The sequence below is a fragment of the Glandiceps talaboti genome, chromosome 17 (genome assembly GCF_964340395.1).
Source record: "Glandiceps talaboti chromosome 17, keGlaTala1.1, whole genome shotgun sequence".
Taxonomy (NCBI): domain Eukaryota; kingdom Metazoa; phylum Hemichordata; class Enteropneusta; family Spengelidae; genus Glandiceps; species Glandiceps talaboti.
The window spans coordinates 3,779,142-3,797,582 of record NC_135565.1 but is presented as its reverse complement, the minus strand read 5'-3'; the positions used below and the strand labels follow the sequence as shown (position 1 = coordinate 3,797,582).

At 34.6% G+C, this 18,441-nt stretch overlaps 1 protein-coding gene across 1 annotated transcript; it reads right to left on the bottom strand.

Annotated features, from left to right (window-relative positions):
• Positions 1–6,242: 6,242 nt before the first annotated feature.
• LOC144448616 (kielin/chordin-like protein) lies at positions 6,243–17,416 on the bottom strand. Its single transcript, XM_078138893.1, has 8 exons — positions 17,305–17,416; positions 13,830–13,972; positions 13,653–13,680; positions 13,002–13,031; positions 11,383–11,412; positions 10,558–10,838; positions 7,991–8,274; positions 6,243–6,724 (listed from the first exon to the last, which is right to left on the bottom strand). The coding sequence occupies exons 1-8, from the start codon at positions 17,414–17,416 to the stop codon at positions 6,715–6,717; spliced, it is 918 nt and encodes a 305-aa protein (XP_077995019.1). The 3' UTR covers positions 6,243–6,714.
• Between the last annotated feature and the right edge of the window lie 1,025 nt (positions 17,417–18,441).

Here is an 18,441-nt window from a genome sequence, read left to right as displayed (position 1 = left end):
GATTACAAAATAAAGAGAGTGAAATATTGCAATGTATTTGATTAGACTATCCATTGTTAAATTTAGATTTTATGTTGTTTCCTTAAGCTTGACTAGTTGCATCTGATACGGTATTTATTTTTTACAAATGTTTTGTTAGGTACAAACACCGTAATATCCTACACTGTGAGCGGTATAGCATCACGTGGGTAAACGTATATTTTAGCAGTATTCGCGATAAGTTAAATCAAATTCGTGTTTGGGTCCGCACCCAAATATCAGCGCCCTCAACGGCCCTCAATCACGATTTTAACATGTTTCTGTTCTGCTTATGGATAATATCGACCACTGATTAACATATACAATGTATAATTATTGGTATTTGAACAATTTTCAATAAATATACTGTGGTTGTCTAATCGAAAAATGACACTGGTTACAACTAGTACAGTTTTAAGGCACTGACATTCAAAACCAAGCTTTCACTCAAGATTTAAACTTGTCACTACACTACCTATAGATAATAATTAACAGACACAATGTTTAGAAGTAATTGACCAATTTCTAGCGACTATATCTTTGGTTATTTTATGGAAAAATATCCCAGTTGCAGCTAGTGCAGGTTTCAATTCTTTTCCTTTTACAGTATGTTCTTATGAATTTATAAAGTCTCAGTGTATCATTTTTAAGAAGCAACTTACAATTTAAAGTGACCATGGTCAGACACAAAGGACTTGTATTATTTGTGTAATTTTCAAATTGGCATAAAATGCCTTAAATTGAACGGGTTGGGGAGTGATCTGAGGAGAGAGATCCCACCAGCAAGGGTCTGAGTAACCATAAGTAGATGACGATCAATATGATAAACAGAGGAGTGAGTAATTCATACTGATCATATTAATGTGATTACATGTGCATTCCACATTCGGGTTTGCAAGTGGGGTCGACTACCCCAACTATCTATTTTGCTTTTGATTGACATGTATGGAATTTAATTTCTGATAAATCATTTTTAAATCTCAGATGAGGAAACTCTCGAAATGGACGGTGAGTAATCAATAAGTCTCAGTTGTACTTTATGACTCGAAAAGTAATATTTACTGTAAAAAAATATATGCAATTTTCAAGTATTTTGAATAAACATGGCTTGTGTTCATTTCTATGACAATGTATACCCTTTTCCAGGGATTACAGGTATTGACTGTCACAGTATTGGGAATACAGTTCTATCTATTAATTTGAAATTCATTGTCAAATCAAATTCAATTAACTCAATAATGACACAATGATGACCAAATATATCAATGCTCCTTATATGTACATGAATTAAATACATATGTGTATACATGTACCTGTAAATACAGGATTGTGTACTATGAAATTCATATAGTATGTACGTATTCTTGTTTTTGTGATATTTGTATTTACTCATACATATTTTACTTGCAAGTGTATGTGTATTTTTTTTACTTTTAGTCATCTGTCTGTCTTCCTGTCTTTGTTTCTTTCAATGTGTGTGTGTGTGTGTGTGTGTGTGTGTGTGTGTCTGTCTGTCTGTCTGTCTGTCTGCATGAATGCATGTATGTATGTATGTATGTATGTATGTATGTATGTATGTGTGTGTGTGTCTGTCTGTCTGTCTGTCTGTCTGTCTGTCTGTCTGTCTATTTGTTTTGCTTGTAACACGATGTTGGGCTCCCTGTGATTATTTTGCACATAGTGTAATAGAATATATCTTATATTTCACTAGAGGAGGAAAGTACCGGTCATACATACGGTGATCCTCACATAACAACATTTGACGGACTTCACTACAACTACCAAGGTGTTTGCACGTACGTGCTGTTCACCGATGGATGTACAGGTCGACGCCCATCATTCAGGGTTGAGTCACTTACTGAGGGTGATGTTAACAAAATGGGAAAAAACATTGCTCGTGTTGCGGCCGTTACTGTCCGTTTGGGAATGGATACGTTGTCAGAGATAGAGATCAAACTACACAAAGGAGGCCTGACACTGGTAAATGCGTTTATTGTTTTTATGTAGTTACTGTTTTTGTTGTTTGGGATGTTTATGTTGTTTTTATAACGAAAAAAGGAGGTTCGCTATACAAGGAAACGTGTTATTGCACGATTGCACTTTTGAATGCCAATACTGACTAAAATGTAACACTTGTACTTAAAAAATTGTCGAACTATAGAATAAATTTATCGATTGTTTTTTGTTTGTTTTTAAGTTTATGTCTATCCAGATAATAGCTTGTTTTGGGTTACATGTAAATGACTTCTATTGTACCAGGAAGATTATATGACTCTGTGACAAGTGGTGAGTACCGTCATGACGAACCAAACTGTATATTGTCAGACGGACTGTCGACTAATACATTTTTTTATATATCTGATACCACAGGTGAATGACATTCCCGTGATAGAGTTCCCTCATCCCCTGGGTTCATCGAATGCTTATTTGGAGCGACCCACTGGAGTGGTAACAGTGGTGAAAGTACCTGGCCAGTTCCATGTTACATGGGACGGGAAAACAAGTATCGATACCCATCTGTACAATCCATTGCACAGCAGACTTTGTGGACTTCTTGGTGATGCTGATGGTGACGTCGATAATGATCTGCGTATGCCTAATGGCATTTTGAGTGATGATCTGACTGAGTTCGGACAGAGCTGGCAAGTGCAAGGAAGGTGGGATAATATAAAACTATTATACAATCTATTACTTTGGATACAAGTTGAAAGGATATATTCAGGACTTTTGAAAGCTTTGTCATAAAGTTTGAATTTATTTGGAAAATATTTGATATGGCTTTCAAAACAGTGATATATGCATAAATTATAATGACGTGTACCTCGTTCACTCTGAATGACCAACAAATCGAATCAGAGTACAGTATCTTTTTCACACTTTATAAAAACATGCCTTTGAATATAACCTCCCACAGGAAACAAAAAGGTCAATTTTGGATTTGTCCTCGTAAAATGAATAATGTTTTATCTGTTTGATTAGCTTTAGTCTTTGCTTTATTTCAAATGCTATTTGAAATTTCAAACCTTTTACCTTGAAATAGAGAAAATATAGAAAGTAAGAGGGAACGATTTCAATCCATATGTTTGCTGAACAAACAGTCACAAGTGATAAAAACTTTAAGTTCAACACAGGAAAGACAAATGTTTTGTCTGTTTGTCTGTTTGTTTGCTTGTTTGTTTGTTTGTTTGTTTGTTTATAACACGGTTCATGGGCTCCTTAGTCTGTGTTAGTTCTACAGGAATAGGTGCACTACAAAGACATCCCAAATTAATTGCTATATTATCTTATGATTAGCACGATCAAATTTTAATGTGTGTATTTCATTACACAGCCACACGACCTCAAAGGTCAAAGGTTCCTATGATAATTGGCGTATAACTTAATTAGTAATCTCTTACAGCCTATTGGGGAACTTTCAAATCCGCCATCTTGAATATCCTGAAAATTGCATCATGGGAAATGTGATACTACAATTACTATGAATTAAATATTGTAAACAATATTGTTACATTGTTTGTAACCACAAAAAACTAGTCATGGTTACCATCACCAATGCGGACCTTTTAGCATGTGCTTAGCGCCCCCCCCCCCCCATCCCACCCACACCCCATTTAGAGTTTTCAAGTAAGCATCGTGCAAGTCATTGAAATGCAGTGAATACAAGTCTAACAGTGGAGTGTTAAGTTACCATCGTAATACAATCAAATTATACATCACGCTATGTCAGTGTACTCAGGGCCATCATCAATTGTAGCGGAGAGATAACTAAGTTAGGGTGAAGGAATACAATACTTACCGTGAATGTTTCAAATATTTTACCAAGACCAAGAATACGAAATATATAGCAGAATATAGCAAACATGTGGGGCTCCTGGGGCTTTGAGGAGGTTTGTCGACATATTATGCAGATACATACTATAAAGGGGAGTAAGTTTATGACACGGGTTCATTAATGCATGTCTACCAGTGTACACAGTGATGTCAGCATCTATCATAATAGAGAGATAATCAGTTACTAAATATGAAGGTTTTAAATTTTTATATATATTTAACCAGACAAACATTAACGAAATAGTAAAAAATATTTGCTAATATATAGAGCTTGCGGGGATTTTATGAGGTTCCTCGACATTTTATTTTTGCAGACACTTATATTTTTTGTATTCATATTTCAGTGCCTGTTAAGATGACAGCAGAAGTTACAGCTGTTTGTTGTCAATCACCATGGTGATAACTATTATTTGGAAATCATGAAGACATCTCCATTCCATGGTTTAAGGGAAGGCTTAAAACTTAACAACTTACGGTTTCTCATTACGTGATTATATTGGTATTTGAGGGCTTCTATTTACATTGAGTTTGGATATGAAAGTGGTGTAGGGTTTCATTAGCTTACTTATATTGCAAGCTGTACATTTACTTCATCGTCAATAAAGCTTATGTAATCTGCAAAAAGAGCGCTGTTTTGTTCTGTTTAAAATAATTGATTCTGCGTCACACATACACACACACACATACATACATACATACATACATACATACATACATACATACATACATACATACACACACAATCAATCAATCATTCAATCAATCAAACACACAAACAAACAAACAATCAATCAATCAATCAATCAATCAATCAATCAATCAATCAATCAATCAATCAATCACCGACCGACCGACCTACCAGCCAATCGATCATATTAATCTATCCATCCATCTATCCAGCCACCCACGCATCCATCCATCCATCCATCCATCCATCCATCCATCCATCCATCCATACATACATACATACATACATACATCAATCAATCAATCCATCTCTATATATAGACCCATCAACCCATTAATCAATAGATCGATCGATCAACCAACCAACCAACCAACCAGCCAATCCACCAATTAATCAATAAATGTACTTGTCAACCATTAAAATTAATATAGATGATATTCTACTCAATGCAGAGATGTTGCCATGGTAAATAGGTTTTGCAGTTCTCTTGAAATAAATAAGATTTCAATTTCCAACAATCTTTAAGTTGTAAATCAGACGTAATGCCACAGTTGAGAACTCCAAACAATCGCAATGATGTAAGCTATCGTCCAACTGACAGAACTTATTGACTTAACGTGTTTTCTCTCATTCCCTTTTCGAAATCTTAAAACATTTTAAACCAGTGCGTAGCAGATATTACATTTATATATACACCAACTCTGGAAATTCCATTGGCTTTGATGAGTTGTGGTAAATTATGATGTTTGAATGGGCAAGAGTTTCCTTATCTGTTGTCAGAAATGTTTATCTAAATGTTTCAATCTACACATCATAATACGCTTATGATAATGTACCACACCTGTTGCTTCAAGGAGGGGTTACTTCTTGTAGACTTACGGTGTGGGGTGTTTATGATATCGTTCAGAAGAAAAGCTGGCTATCAGTCGTTGATATATTGGAAGAAGACAAGCCCATGCTTTAAAATATTCTATGATATCGTTGTTGACTTTAGTCTAATCTGTTCTACCTCAAATCAACATTTTTGCAAACAAAACAAACAAACGAACGAACGAACGAAACGTCCGTTCATCCGTCCATCCACCAATCCACCCATCCCACCATTTTAGGGAATGTCTTTTCATTTTCAATCAGTTCGTGGGACCTTTATATCTGATTATGGCTTTGGACTCAATAGAGGATGTTTTAGATATAACACCACAGTTACAATGTAAGACATCTGGCTAAAAACAAGTTTGTCTGGTTCAACAAAAACTCTCTAGTAAGTAATGCTACAATTTATCATCTGGCTCTGAAATCTATTAACTAATACTGCTTATTTCTAGCACCTTGCGTTGCAAAAATCATTCCTATTTTGTTATGTGTATGCACGATCAATACCCCAACAGATTATAGCCAAATTACGTACATTGTAACAATATATACTTTAATTTCCGGACATATCGGTGAATGAAAATGTAAGAACTGTACGCCAATTGTGTCGTGTAAGGCGACAAGATATCAAAATGCTAATAAAGTTTCCGTTGAAGAAGACGATACGAATTAGCCATGTTAGTATGCTATTTGTCACACCTGACGATACAATGTAGCAATGTTAGTGAGATGCTGTCAAGCAAGACGACAATTTTTTGATAGTGAACTGACTTTCATTGTGTTTGTACTAAACGTCATTCTTCCATTAAAACACGACTCTCAGTGATGCTTAAACTCTTTATTTCCCATGTGAAGTATTTCCAAGTGTGCAGATTGACAAGCTCAAAATAATCCAAGAATGTCAAAAACTCAAATTCGCGTTATCAGAGAAATGATAAGGATTGTAGCTTTGCCACAAGAGGTCCTCTACCGAAGCAAACTTTGGGTCAGAAGACCAACAGTCACTGTGACATACTTTTCAAATTTCTCATCCTTGGTTCAAATACTTCTGGTTTATCAATTTCGATGGTGCAAATCAACATTTCTTTCTACAACAGTGTGATTGGTATCCATGACGACCATTTTAAACAGTCATTTACCTTAACCTAACCTAACGTCGCTTCAAGCTGGCTACAGAATGAGTAAGTTTGGCGCATAGGCCGATGAGATGAATGTAGCGATATGAGATGTGTGTGTGTGTGTGTGTGTGTTGTCCAATTCCGATGTATAGTCAGTTTATGGTAAGATTGTATTCTTCTGCCATCTTAACATGCACTGTAAAAGAAGGACAAGAATGACGTCAGCACATACGAAGAGATAATATTCAATCTAATGAACTGTATTCCTAACATGGAAAGAAAATGTCGTCTGAATCCCTTTCTAGCCTCCTAACACACACCGGAGCAAATATATTAATGATACATGCATATATTATAAAACAAAGCTATGTTACTTTACAGCTTTTAATACGGAAATTAGGTCAAAAAGAGCTTAGTATTGATTGAGAGAATTCTGTCTTCGACTGGCTATTATTAGGGTAACAGTTTAACGGACAAACATTTCGATGGAGCTGGGCCCTCTTCTTCAGTCAAACCAAATCAAATGCATTGTTTGATACCATTGGTGACCTAGTGAAGAGGTGGGGATCAGTCCTCTCGATATATTTGGGTTAGAAATGTACGATTTCGTGACAATATATTATGCATATAAAATCGTTAAATCTTATAAAAATGAAACTGTCGGGATAGTTTGCTTCCTTGCGATCTAAATCCAACATGCTGAGGACTTTGACAATTATTAAATCGTGATCCTGACACTAAAGAAAATCACGTGGCAAGATATATATTTTCATTAAAACGAACGTTTCTTGTATTTGGTGTATTTGGTAAGTAATGACTTCAGATCATACGGTGTTAACTTCAATACACGCTTGATTGACGTGTCATCAGTTGTCCCATCAACGTGAGTGTCTGACTCATGAGTGGCATCATTACCTTTTACGTACGTTCAAATGAAATATACTAGCCTATCTGAAGGAGGATCATGGAGTGCCTACATGTAACAAGCCCCCCCCCCCCCATGTCTACCCCCCTGGTTTCAAAGAGAAATGCGCTACTTATTAATTTTAAATTACTGACAGTAACAACACATTTCAGGCATATTTGCCGAAACAGTGTACATGTGTGTCATGAATGTGTTTTTATCCTGTTCATACTATACATCATTGGTGGGCAAGAGCAACACTTCAGATAAGCTGTATTACAAGTGAAACAAGACATAGGAAATTGCAGTGGACTACATATACAATTTTCCAAGACTTCATTTGTAACCTGGTTTTTCAATTACTTGTATTTTGTTTCGATCTGTAAAGTGTAGGCGTGTCTGATATGTTATCAAATACAACCAATGATGCATGAACCTAGATAAAAATACGTTTGTGAACACACACTGTTTTGGCAAACTCATCATCTGAAATTACTATGCTATTGCAAATGCCAAGAAATAATTTTACATTATAGCTATCACATTTAATCACTGTACCTTCCGGGCACTTGCCAGCTGTCTCCAAACTCTACTAAATCATCAGTCACCTTCCCATCAGGCATGCTAAGATCATTACTGATGTCACCATCTGCGTCGCCAAGAAGTCCACATAGCTTGCCATGTTGTGAGTCATGGAGCTGAGATTCAATGCTTTTCAAGCCATCCCACGTGATCTCGAATTGATTAGCAACTTTCAGAACAACAGTTTTGCCCCCAGGTTTTTCCATCCAAACATCTGAACTTAGGTAGTGTGGAAAGGTCTTCACATGGTTACCATTCACCTAAAAGCCATCATACAGTTGAATGTTAGAGATTTTGCCGAATTATTGAAATTTACTGAGATTTCTCTGCTAACCAGCGGTACATTAAAGCAATGCTTAAAGTGTGTATCTTGTGAACATAACACACACCTTGCAGTATACTTAAAAATATTGGTTTGGTAAAATACAACTACATCTGACAAATAAAAGTTATAAATTTAATAATAATCAGGTTTATTTACCTATTGCCTACCCTATTTGGGTAGTTTGTTACACTGAGTTCGAAAAGGGGATGATTTTATAAACATCAGTTGCCATGGTAACAAAATCAACATATTGTTCAGATTTCCTTACTTTTGGCATATATACTTTAGTCATATCCGTTGTAACACAAATTGTCTAAAATAGGATAGTTGTTTCCATGGAAACATAAAGTACGCTCACAAATGCCGTGTTTTAGTAAAAAAAATATATCTCCTAGCCTGACATGTACCAACAAAATGAAGGGTTTTGGTATTAAAATACATCCTGTGTAGAATAATTTCTTACACTGAGTCCAAATAAATTAAGCAACTAGTGTCTAAGTGAGTGGTCAGGAAACGTTAATATGTATGTCAGAAGATTTGTGCCGATTACAAGGTCTGATTACAATCCCACATATCAAAGGGCCTGACAAGGAGGAACATGCTACATAGATAAAGACAACGGTAAGATTGTGAAGAAAATAGGCCTTCGCTACAGTTTTCTATTAAATATTACATATAGAAGTTAGCAATCGTAATCAAACTAAGCTTTGAAATAATGATAGCATAACACAGAAATAACGGTTATACTGTACATATGACATTACGATTTTAAAAGGAATGGTCATCCTGTTTGGACAACTTTGAATGAGAGGGGGGTCATTATGTTTTGGATTGTGATCATGATGCAAAGAAAATTCATTTCTACAAGGACCTTGCAATTGTCTGCATTGTGGGTATGTGTTCTTGTCCCCGTTTCTAACCTATATGCTTTAATATTTCTTCATCTAGAGTGAGTGTGGTTGAAACATAAATATACATGTACTACCTACCACACTAATTACACAACATGTCATGTAAATACTCCGCTTTTGCATAATCAATGCTTCACTTACTTTTCACGTGGGACAACAACTGAATGTTCCGTAACGATAACCTTCATTGATAGTTCATAAGCATTAATTTAAATTGTTTTACTCTTCAGATAATAACATTCATGATATGCTTTGTATTTCTGACACTACATGTTATCGACACTACAACTTACAGGTCACCACATTTCATTAGAGGTTAAATCTATATATAGGGAACATAGATTCCAGTTTCTATTATACATAGTAGGTATGATCTGAGCACGTGCACGTAATGTTCTCTAACATACCTAAACCACTTTACTATATCTGCTATATACCAATGTTTCGGACACAACCATTTTTAGGTGATATGCGAAAGTGAATTTTTAGGACTACATGTACTTGATGCGCTAGGTCTAATATATTTAATAACTTCAAAAGTCGTTATGTGTTTCATTACCTTACTGTATTAAATTTTCATAAATGGTAGCCTTAACCACTTGCTAAACCTTATCTGTGACATCAAAATATCGTATGGTTATTAATAATATTAACGACTATCGCAGACTATAACAATGCATAAATGAATTTATTGTGAAATAGCCGACATTAAAACTTTTTTTTAGCAACATCCTCACAACAATGAATGATTATTGGATTATATCCCCTCCTGGTATTAAATTCCATAATACATTGGGTAATATGTCATAGTGAAAAAGGCCAGGGTTTCAATCCCAAGTTTCCGTATGAGTGTTATTTTATCAATTAAAGGCTAGCGTTTCAATCCCAGGTTCTCGAATTAGTGTTATTTTATCTATGGATTACACATGATAATTCATTTGTTCTTGGGCAGCTTTTTCTATAGCGTTGCACCTAATGTTTATTTACACCTACTGTTAAATCCTTCTCAAAGTGAGCCTTTAAAGCTATGGTGCAAGTCACACTTTTGGTGTAGGGTCATAGCAGTACATACGAATTTGTAATTTATTTATTTATAGATGAGGAAGAGAGCAATACACAATCTCAGACTAACAATCTAGTTGGGTTAGCTGAGCATTCAGTCAATCTAGTACATCACGAACAGTTATAAGTTTTGACAAACATGTCGGAGCTTCTCCTCGATCTTCTCTCCATGATTCACTTAAAAATAACAGCGGAGCTATTCTGACCAATAGGTCACTTGTTTTAGACAAATAAAACAAACATACCTTAGCAACATCCCCCTTGTGTAAATCGATAACCGTCTCATACGATGTGTCCATTCCTAAACGGACAGTGACAGCTGCAACACGAGCAACATCTTCTCCCTTTTTGTTGACACCGCCCTCGGTGATTGATTCAACTCTGAATGATGGGCGTCGTCTTCCGCATCCATCGGTGAAAAGGACATACCTGCAGACACCTTGGTAGTTGTAGTGAAGTCCGTCAAATGTTGTTATGTGAGGATCACCTGATTCACCAGGAGGAGGAGGAGGAGGAGGAGTCACCTCTAATACAAAAGATATGTATGTCAGTTAGATTCATACACATTAGCAATATCTAAACCCTATATACACACATATATATGATATTATACATGTATACTTATATATAATATATAATATACACAGACACACGCAGACACACACAGACACACAGTTTGTTTACATTAATTCAACATTTTGAAATCCTCTCAATTATAAGTATCATGTTATATGTTTAGTTGTAACAATGTTGTTATCTATCACGTAAAACAATCTCAACTTACCAAGTGATCGGTTACAGCAGTAACAATGTTGTTATCTATCACGTAAAACAATCTCAACTTATCAAGTGATCGGTTACAGCAGTAACAATGTTGTTATCTATCACCTAAAACAATATCAACTTACCAAGTGATCGGTTACATAACAAATGTATATTCTACAAACAGTCTTCCGGTGAAAGGTCTTGTTCTACCTATGTCTTTCTCATACTTGAAATCTTTGGAAAACGTCGACTTTTGCTTAAACTACTGTATAGCCAGTTTTTTAAAACAAGTTATTTATACTCACCAGGTTCATCTGTGTTAAGGCTAGATTCGTCTGTCAACGAATAATATAAATTAGACAATTATAAAATACATACATATATATATATATATATATATATATATATATATATATATATATATATATATATATATATATATATATATATCAACTTGATATATAAAGAGGACAATTACATCAATTTAATATTAACTATGATATGATAAACACTACATTTACACATGCAACTTATTTGTTAAATGTTCAAATGGGAAGTATGAAATCTGGGGTTAAAGGAGAAGTAATAACACCAATATCATGCAATATGAAGATACAAAAAATACCAAAATAATGTCAGCCCTCGGAATACTCAGTAAATGTGTTCATTAGTTTTGTAAGCTATATTCGATACTAGTTAAACATTGTTATCGCTTATGTGTGATTGGTTTACTAATTTAGTAATTAGTTTACTATAAGTGTATTTAGTTTTTGACATTCCTAATACCAGATCTAGGAATTTGTATTCATCCAATCACGTCTCTATCTGAGAAAGGGAAAATTATATCACATGCAAATTCCCAATTAATTGTTCTTCAAAACAGAAAGAAAAGAAAAGATCCTAAAGCAATCCCATTGTCCCTTGCTCGTCTAACAAAATGGCGGATGTGTGAGAGGAACTTCTGTATTTCTTGGCTTAATAATAGCATGCTTATAATAATTAACGCTTTCCATGTCGGCAGAAAACTTGTCTAAAACTAGCCAGCATTCAATAGAAAAAAAAACTAGTAAACTGAGAGAAAATGCCTTCCGTTCAGAAAAAAAATTGAAAATAGCTGAAGTTTTACGATTAATCCTTCAAATGCAATAAGTCCAAAACGGTACTGAAACTGGGATAAATATAAAGAATACTTAGAAAGTGTACTGTGGATGTTTAGTTTTAGTTTCTAAGGTTTTAGTTCATATGGAATACCTTTAGAATTTACTATATTTGATCAAAACTCGGATGTTAAACGAGATAAAATGGGTTGGTTTGGTACACTTTCGTCAGTCCGGAGCTGGCACCGAAATAGGAGTTAGTACCGGGAGTGATATACTGGCCTTGTTAGCATGGTGGACTGTTTCTATCCTTATCATAATTATTACAATAATACAACCAGTCACGATGCGTTTAAGTTGGCTTTCCTGGCATCCGTCACTTCCGCCTAAGGCCTGATTGAAGCCAACTCCATAGTAATAACACTAGTGGAAGTGAATGAATCTACTCATTTAACACCCAAGTATGCATTAAACGCCGTGTATTTATAAGGTATCCTAGTGTTTACTGGCATATAAAGGACCGAGAATTAAAATTACCAGAATCAATAGTAGAAGACTAAAAGCCACAATAGTTAAAATGTAAATTATTCCCAAGTAAAATGTAAATTATTCCCAAGTACTTCCCCTTTGATATGATATGTTCTTTAACTATGAAGAAACAGATACGAAAAGATTCAAATACATTAAAGCACAAAAATAAGTATTCACCAGAAGACCTTATTTAAGATTATATACTATCATATTGGCAAATAATCAGCATTGATCATACAAATATGTATTAAAGTCTTCTGGTAAACACTCGTTTTTCCGCTTCAGTAATATCTTACCGCCGCGGTTCATACAGAAAGCAATGAGATCTAAAGAAAGAAAGAAAGAAAGAGTTGTTAAATGACAACCACATGTACAAAAGTAAAATCAGTCACCACAACATCATTTTTTATCTACCATAGGGTATGCACAGTACTGTAAAGGTAATCAAAAAATAGTAACAAAATTAAGTGTGAACAAAGTGGAAGTATAAGACAATTGCGAACCCCACTATGTAGAAATAAACAACTGATGTATTAATAGGAGTAATTGAAGCCCCTTTGTTAAGACGGAATGAAACTTTGTATTTTATCAAAATAAATTAATAAAATAAAAATAAACTTTGTATCAACTACTACTACTACTACTACTACTACTACTACTACTACTACTACTACTACTACTACTACTACTACTACTACTACATACCGTCCCCCAATAGTTAACACAAATACTTTTAGAATAGTCTTTTGCCTTACCCACTGTCTCTATTCTAAACAACAAACACTTTGTAAAATTGTTCGTTGTTGTATTTTTCCTATGTTTGTGGATTTACATTGTCTATTGTCCATCCATCTGGTCACTTTTATAGAGATATCATACCTACATACAAATGTTGTCACAAATTATACTCCAAAAGAAAACCTTAATTATGCTTTAATAGGACTTACCAGCATCGTGTTCCGCAACGTATTCTATCTATAAATAAATAAATTGAAAACACGAATTAAAAAGCAGTTCAGTGTTCAACCATTCAGTAGTTTGTTTCTGCTGACTCCCATTCCAAGCCCATAGCAAAGATACCCTTTAAATGCATAAGATCAAATTGATCCATAAGAAGAACTTACTTTCGTGGCCGCATCGGAAGTGTTTTCCTCCAATTCCTCTGCTGTACAAAATTCATGACAACATTCTTCACCAATGCTATGGAAACTTCGCTTTGAACGTCCGTGGAGAAAACTCTTTGCTTCTTTGTCAAGTTTTAAGAATGCTGAAATATAAAATAAAACATACATGCATGTTTTATTGCATGCATACATACATACATACATACATACATACATACATACATACATACATACATACATACATACATACATACATACATACATACATACATACATACATAGTATACATACATACATACATACATACATACATACATACATACATACATACATACACACACATACACACACACGCATACATACACACACATACACACATACATACATACATACATACATACATACATACATACATACATACACACACACATACATACATACATACATACATACATACATACATACATACATACATACATACATACATACATACATACATACATACACATACAAAGTAACTAATCACATTTCTTTGTTTGGGTGTGTAAGCCTTGAGTACATACAATGTTTGTTTTAAAGTGTTAGAGTATCTATCACTAATATATTGACATTCCAGGCTCTCTTTAGTGGTTCATCTTGACGTTCCTTTTTAACAATGAATCCGGCAGTTATTAAAAACCTCTCAAGCAGCGGTCAGGTATGAAACCTTTTTTGTAAATAACTTATTTCAGAAACATCTAGGCTGGCCGATCGATGCAAGCATATTTTGATGGATAGTTACTGTACTTACTTTTTCCCCGCTTGATCTTCTCAATACCGTCAGATACCTAGTAGGACATGCAGAATAGTGAAGTAAGGGGAGGAGAGGGAAATACAGTCACTTTATTTGGTATGGTGAATTTCAAACAATGGAGATGTTTCGATTTGTCTGCAATGAACTTCATTCTTGGAACCATAAATATATATACACGTTTTTCATAAAATTATGAGTGTTTAGTTCTGCCATCAGGTTAGGGGGAATTTCAATATTTGCCGTCAAGTTAGGGGTGATTACATTTTCTGTCATTAAGTTAGGGGGTATTTACTTATTCCAACATCGAGTTATTATATGGGGTGTTTTTTACATACTCGGCTATCAAGTTAACGGGGGGGGGAGACAAGAAAGTGAAACAGTATCTTCATCTCAATAACATAACGATGTTATCATTTATATCATTCGATGTTTGTCAAATACTGAGGTGGATCAAATCATGAGCATTGGTGGATCACGCCTAACCACTATCATTTGTTCTGAATGGCTAATATCCGTTGACAGAATTTTAATTATGATGGCGCTCCAGTCAACCCAATTGTATAAAAAGGGACCACGTTGGAAGTGCATGCTCCCCAGGGAGTTAGGCTAGTTACGTCATTACCTTTCCGTGCCCTTGATAACAACTGTTTAGTGCTTTAAGCACAGAAATTACAATAACACGTCCGAAGTTGAAATAACAAATTGACAAACAAATGGGAAAAGCAGGGCCCAATGAATGGTAAGCTGTGAGAAAATGTGTACCAGTTACAGAGATGAGATGTACAAATAGAACTACACTGTAATGTGGAGAGGTTAGTTTTGAAATATAAAACTATTGGTTGGATTCTCACTTGAAAAAGATGAATATTATTTACATAATAGCATACCTAACTTAAAGGTAATTCCAAATACTCACATTCACTATTGTTATTTTGCTAGACGACATGCTGGTGAAACGTATTCTGGTTTTAAAACTCAAAAACCGTCTGCAAACACCTTAAAAACGACAGTTTTTCAGTCGTTTTTTGTCGGATTTGCTTGAGAGTTTTCGGTTATTTCCGGTCCCATCTAGATCACGCAATTTGTGATGTCATAGAGAGAATGATTTAGAATTTAGGCTATGGCGAGTGTTGTCAATAGGTGACTAAAACTCAACAGTGTTGAGAGAAAAAAATGAAATTTTAGTTAACTTAATTGAGAATACTGATTTAATGGTCGCCGGAGGCGCTTTGTGGAAACGAGTGGATTATGACAAATATTGCATTATTATGCCTTCTTGTTAGGCTCATCAGAGAGTAATATAACTGATTGGTTTTGATTTTTGTCTTCGTCTAGTTTGTGCAATAATATTAACAAGCGTACCATTAAATAGTTTAAGGTAACATTGATACACTTGATGGAGGCCTATTGTAAACGAACATTATGTATGCATTTAGAATGAGGAAGAAAATCTGTAGCTAATTCAAAAGAGTAAAGAGTTGAACTAATATTTCAACCAAAATTTAATTTTTTTAAGTAGCATGGGCCACGTTAGATTTGATAACATTTACGAGAAAATCAGAGTCAAATAGATCAATAATTGATCATTCCAGGGGCTCCCTACAGTTGGGAAGCAGAAAGATTATTGAACTTGTAATTTTAAATATAACGGTACTGATTGTTTTACAACAATAAAATCAACAATTTCATCACAAGAAGAACCAATATTGTAATGTTGGCGCAAAGAGAAAACACATTTTCATATTTGTTTACAGCAAATTATTGAACGTCACACTTTAAGCGAACCCCTTTAAGATAAACTAAACATACATCAATTAAAGAGGCGAAATAGGAGAGTTAAGGGAAATGGATGGTAATGGATGGATGGTAATGGATGAATGGATGGATGGATGGATGGATGGATGGATGGATGGACGAATGGACGAATGAATGGATGGATGGATGGGTGGATTAGTGGATGAGTGGATGTGTAGATGGATGGTTAGATGGATGGATAGATGGTTGGGTGGATGAATGGTTAAAGGAGGCAAGGATTTGTCATCAAAGGAATGGTCTGAATCTTGCTTTGATACGATGGAGATAACTTCATGTAATACATTATATCATGAACGTATTTTCAGATTAGTATGGAACATCTCTAAGTATGATTTTCTGAAGCTTTCAGGGTTTTCGGGTAATGTAATAAGCAGTGAAATGATTTACTTTCTTAAAACTGTTATCTAACATAGCTTTTCATTAAGCGAATCTTATTTGCACTACTATTAACAGTTCGTCAATGAAAAGGAATAGACATAGGGCCACTCAAACAAATACAAATTTTCGCTGCTTAGACTGTGCTATAGCATTCGTTATCATTCATGAATAAAAAATATATGCCATATAAAGAGAAAATTGGCGTCTAAGTGTCGAATATTTACCATGAGTGTAATGTGTAGGCGTCTGTTTTAGAACATCCGGGTTATCTGGTATTCACAGAGACTAAACCCTAGACTTAGAAACAAATACACAACCCTAGCGTCTAAGTAAAGTATTGATGCCCATTCGCGGTTTTATAATTTTTACTTTTTCTTTTTCTTTTTTTCTTAATCTGAACTCTATTTCATTTAGTAAATAAATGTTGCCTTAGCTAATCAAAATACCATATCTCTATTTTAGAACGCGGTGGCATTTCATTTAGCTTACAATCATTCTCGATAGAGTTAACCGCAACTGTATCCTTTTCACAGAATGGGAAAAATGCTACTAATGATGAATGAAATTTCAAACATATTTGATGTTTAGTTGAGTATGACATTATTAAATAGTTAGATTTGTTTTTAGTTTAACACATTTTGATTTATTCCATGAGTCAAACATTCCATAACTTAATATGAAATTAAGATTACAAAGAAGACGAAGTCTGCAACCAATGGAAAGAACATCGAAACGAGAAGTTTTCTTCTTTCGATTTAAACTTTTAATTATAAACAATAATTTTTCGCATTTTGCTCGGTTTTTTGTTACTTTAAAATCAATATGTCTCTCCGAGAGGTAGCTGTTTCATACCTCGATACTAATTTCGACGGCAAGTATTATTACTCAATGAAGTACAGACAGGAAGTCTATATCATTGTCTGTTCCCTCGAAATGATGAGAGTTAATTCGATCAATATTAGAAGTTGAATTACTTAACAGTTTTGTTTACGACTTGACAAATTGACACAATTAGTGTATATGTATGTTTAGCTTATTGACACACACGTTTTGATACCATCTTGTAAAATAAATAAATAGATAGATAGATAGATAGATAGATAGATAGATAGATAGATAGATAGATAGACTAGAGACACTAAAGAAAACTTTCAAAAAATTACTTTCATGGGCCAAACAGAAGACGGCTCTCACTGTAGACACACACACACACACACACACACACACACACACACACACACACACACACAGATATAGATAGATAGATAGATAGATAGATAGATAGATAGATAGATAGATAGATAGATAGATAGATAGATAGATAGATAGATAGATAGATAGATGTACGGACGTACAGATGGATCCATAGATAGGTAGGAACTGTAATGCTTACCCCTCTCTTCTCAGCTTTGAGCGTAGAAATGAATGCTACACCTACCAGCAACAAACAAATTGCAACTCCTTTCATCTTGTTTACCTGAAATCATGGACGTCAATTTAAATAGTTAAAGTATAATGTTGATGAAAACTCTATCTGTTGACAATTTCTACCAAAAATTGTTAAAGTATCGTGTCAAAGAAGAGAAAATGCTAGGAAAAAAATTAAACCAACTTACGTGTATCAAA

What these genes read in the sequence shown, in the direction of transcription:
- LOC144448616 (XM_078138893.1), bottom strand. Translation starts at nt 17,416, where the DNA reads ATGTCATACTCAACTAAACATCAAATATGTTTGAAATTTCATTCATCA. An exon ending in CTTCCGATGCGGCCACGAAA is followed by an intron (nt 13,681 to 13,829) that starts GTAAGTTCTTCT and finishes ATTTATTTATAG; the next exon opens with ATAGAATACGTTGCGGAACA. An exon ending in CGTTGCGGAACACGATGCTG is followed by an intron (nt 13,032 to 13,652) that starts GTAAGTCCTATT and finishes TTCTTTCTTTAG; the next exon opens with ATCTCATTGCTTTCTGTATG.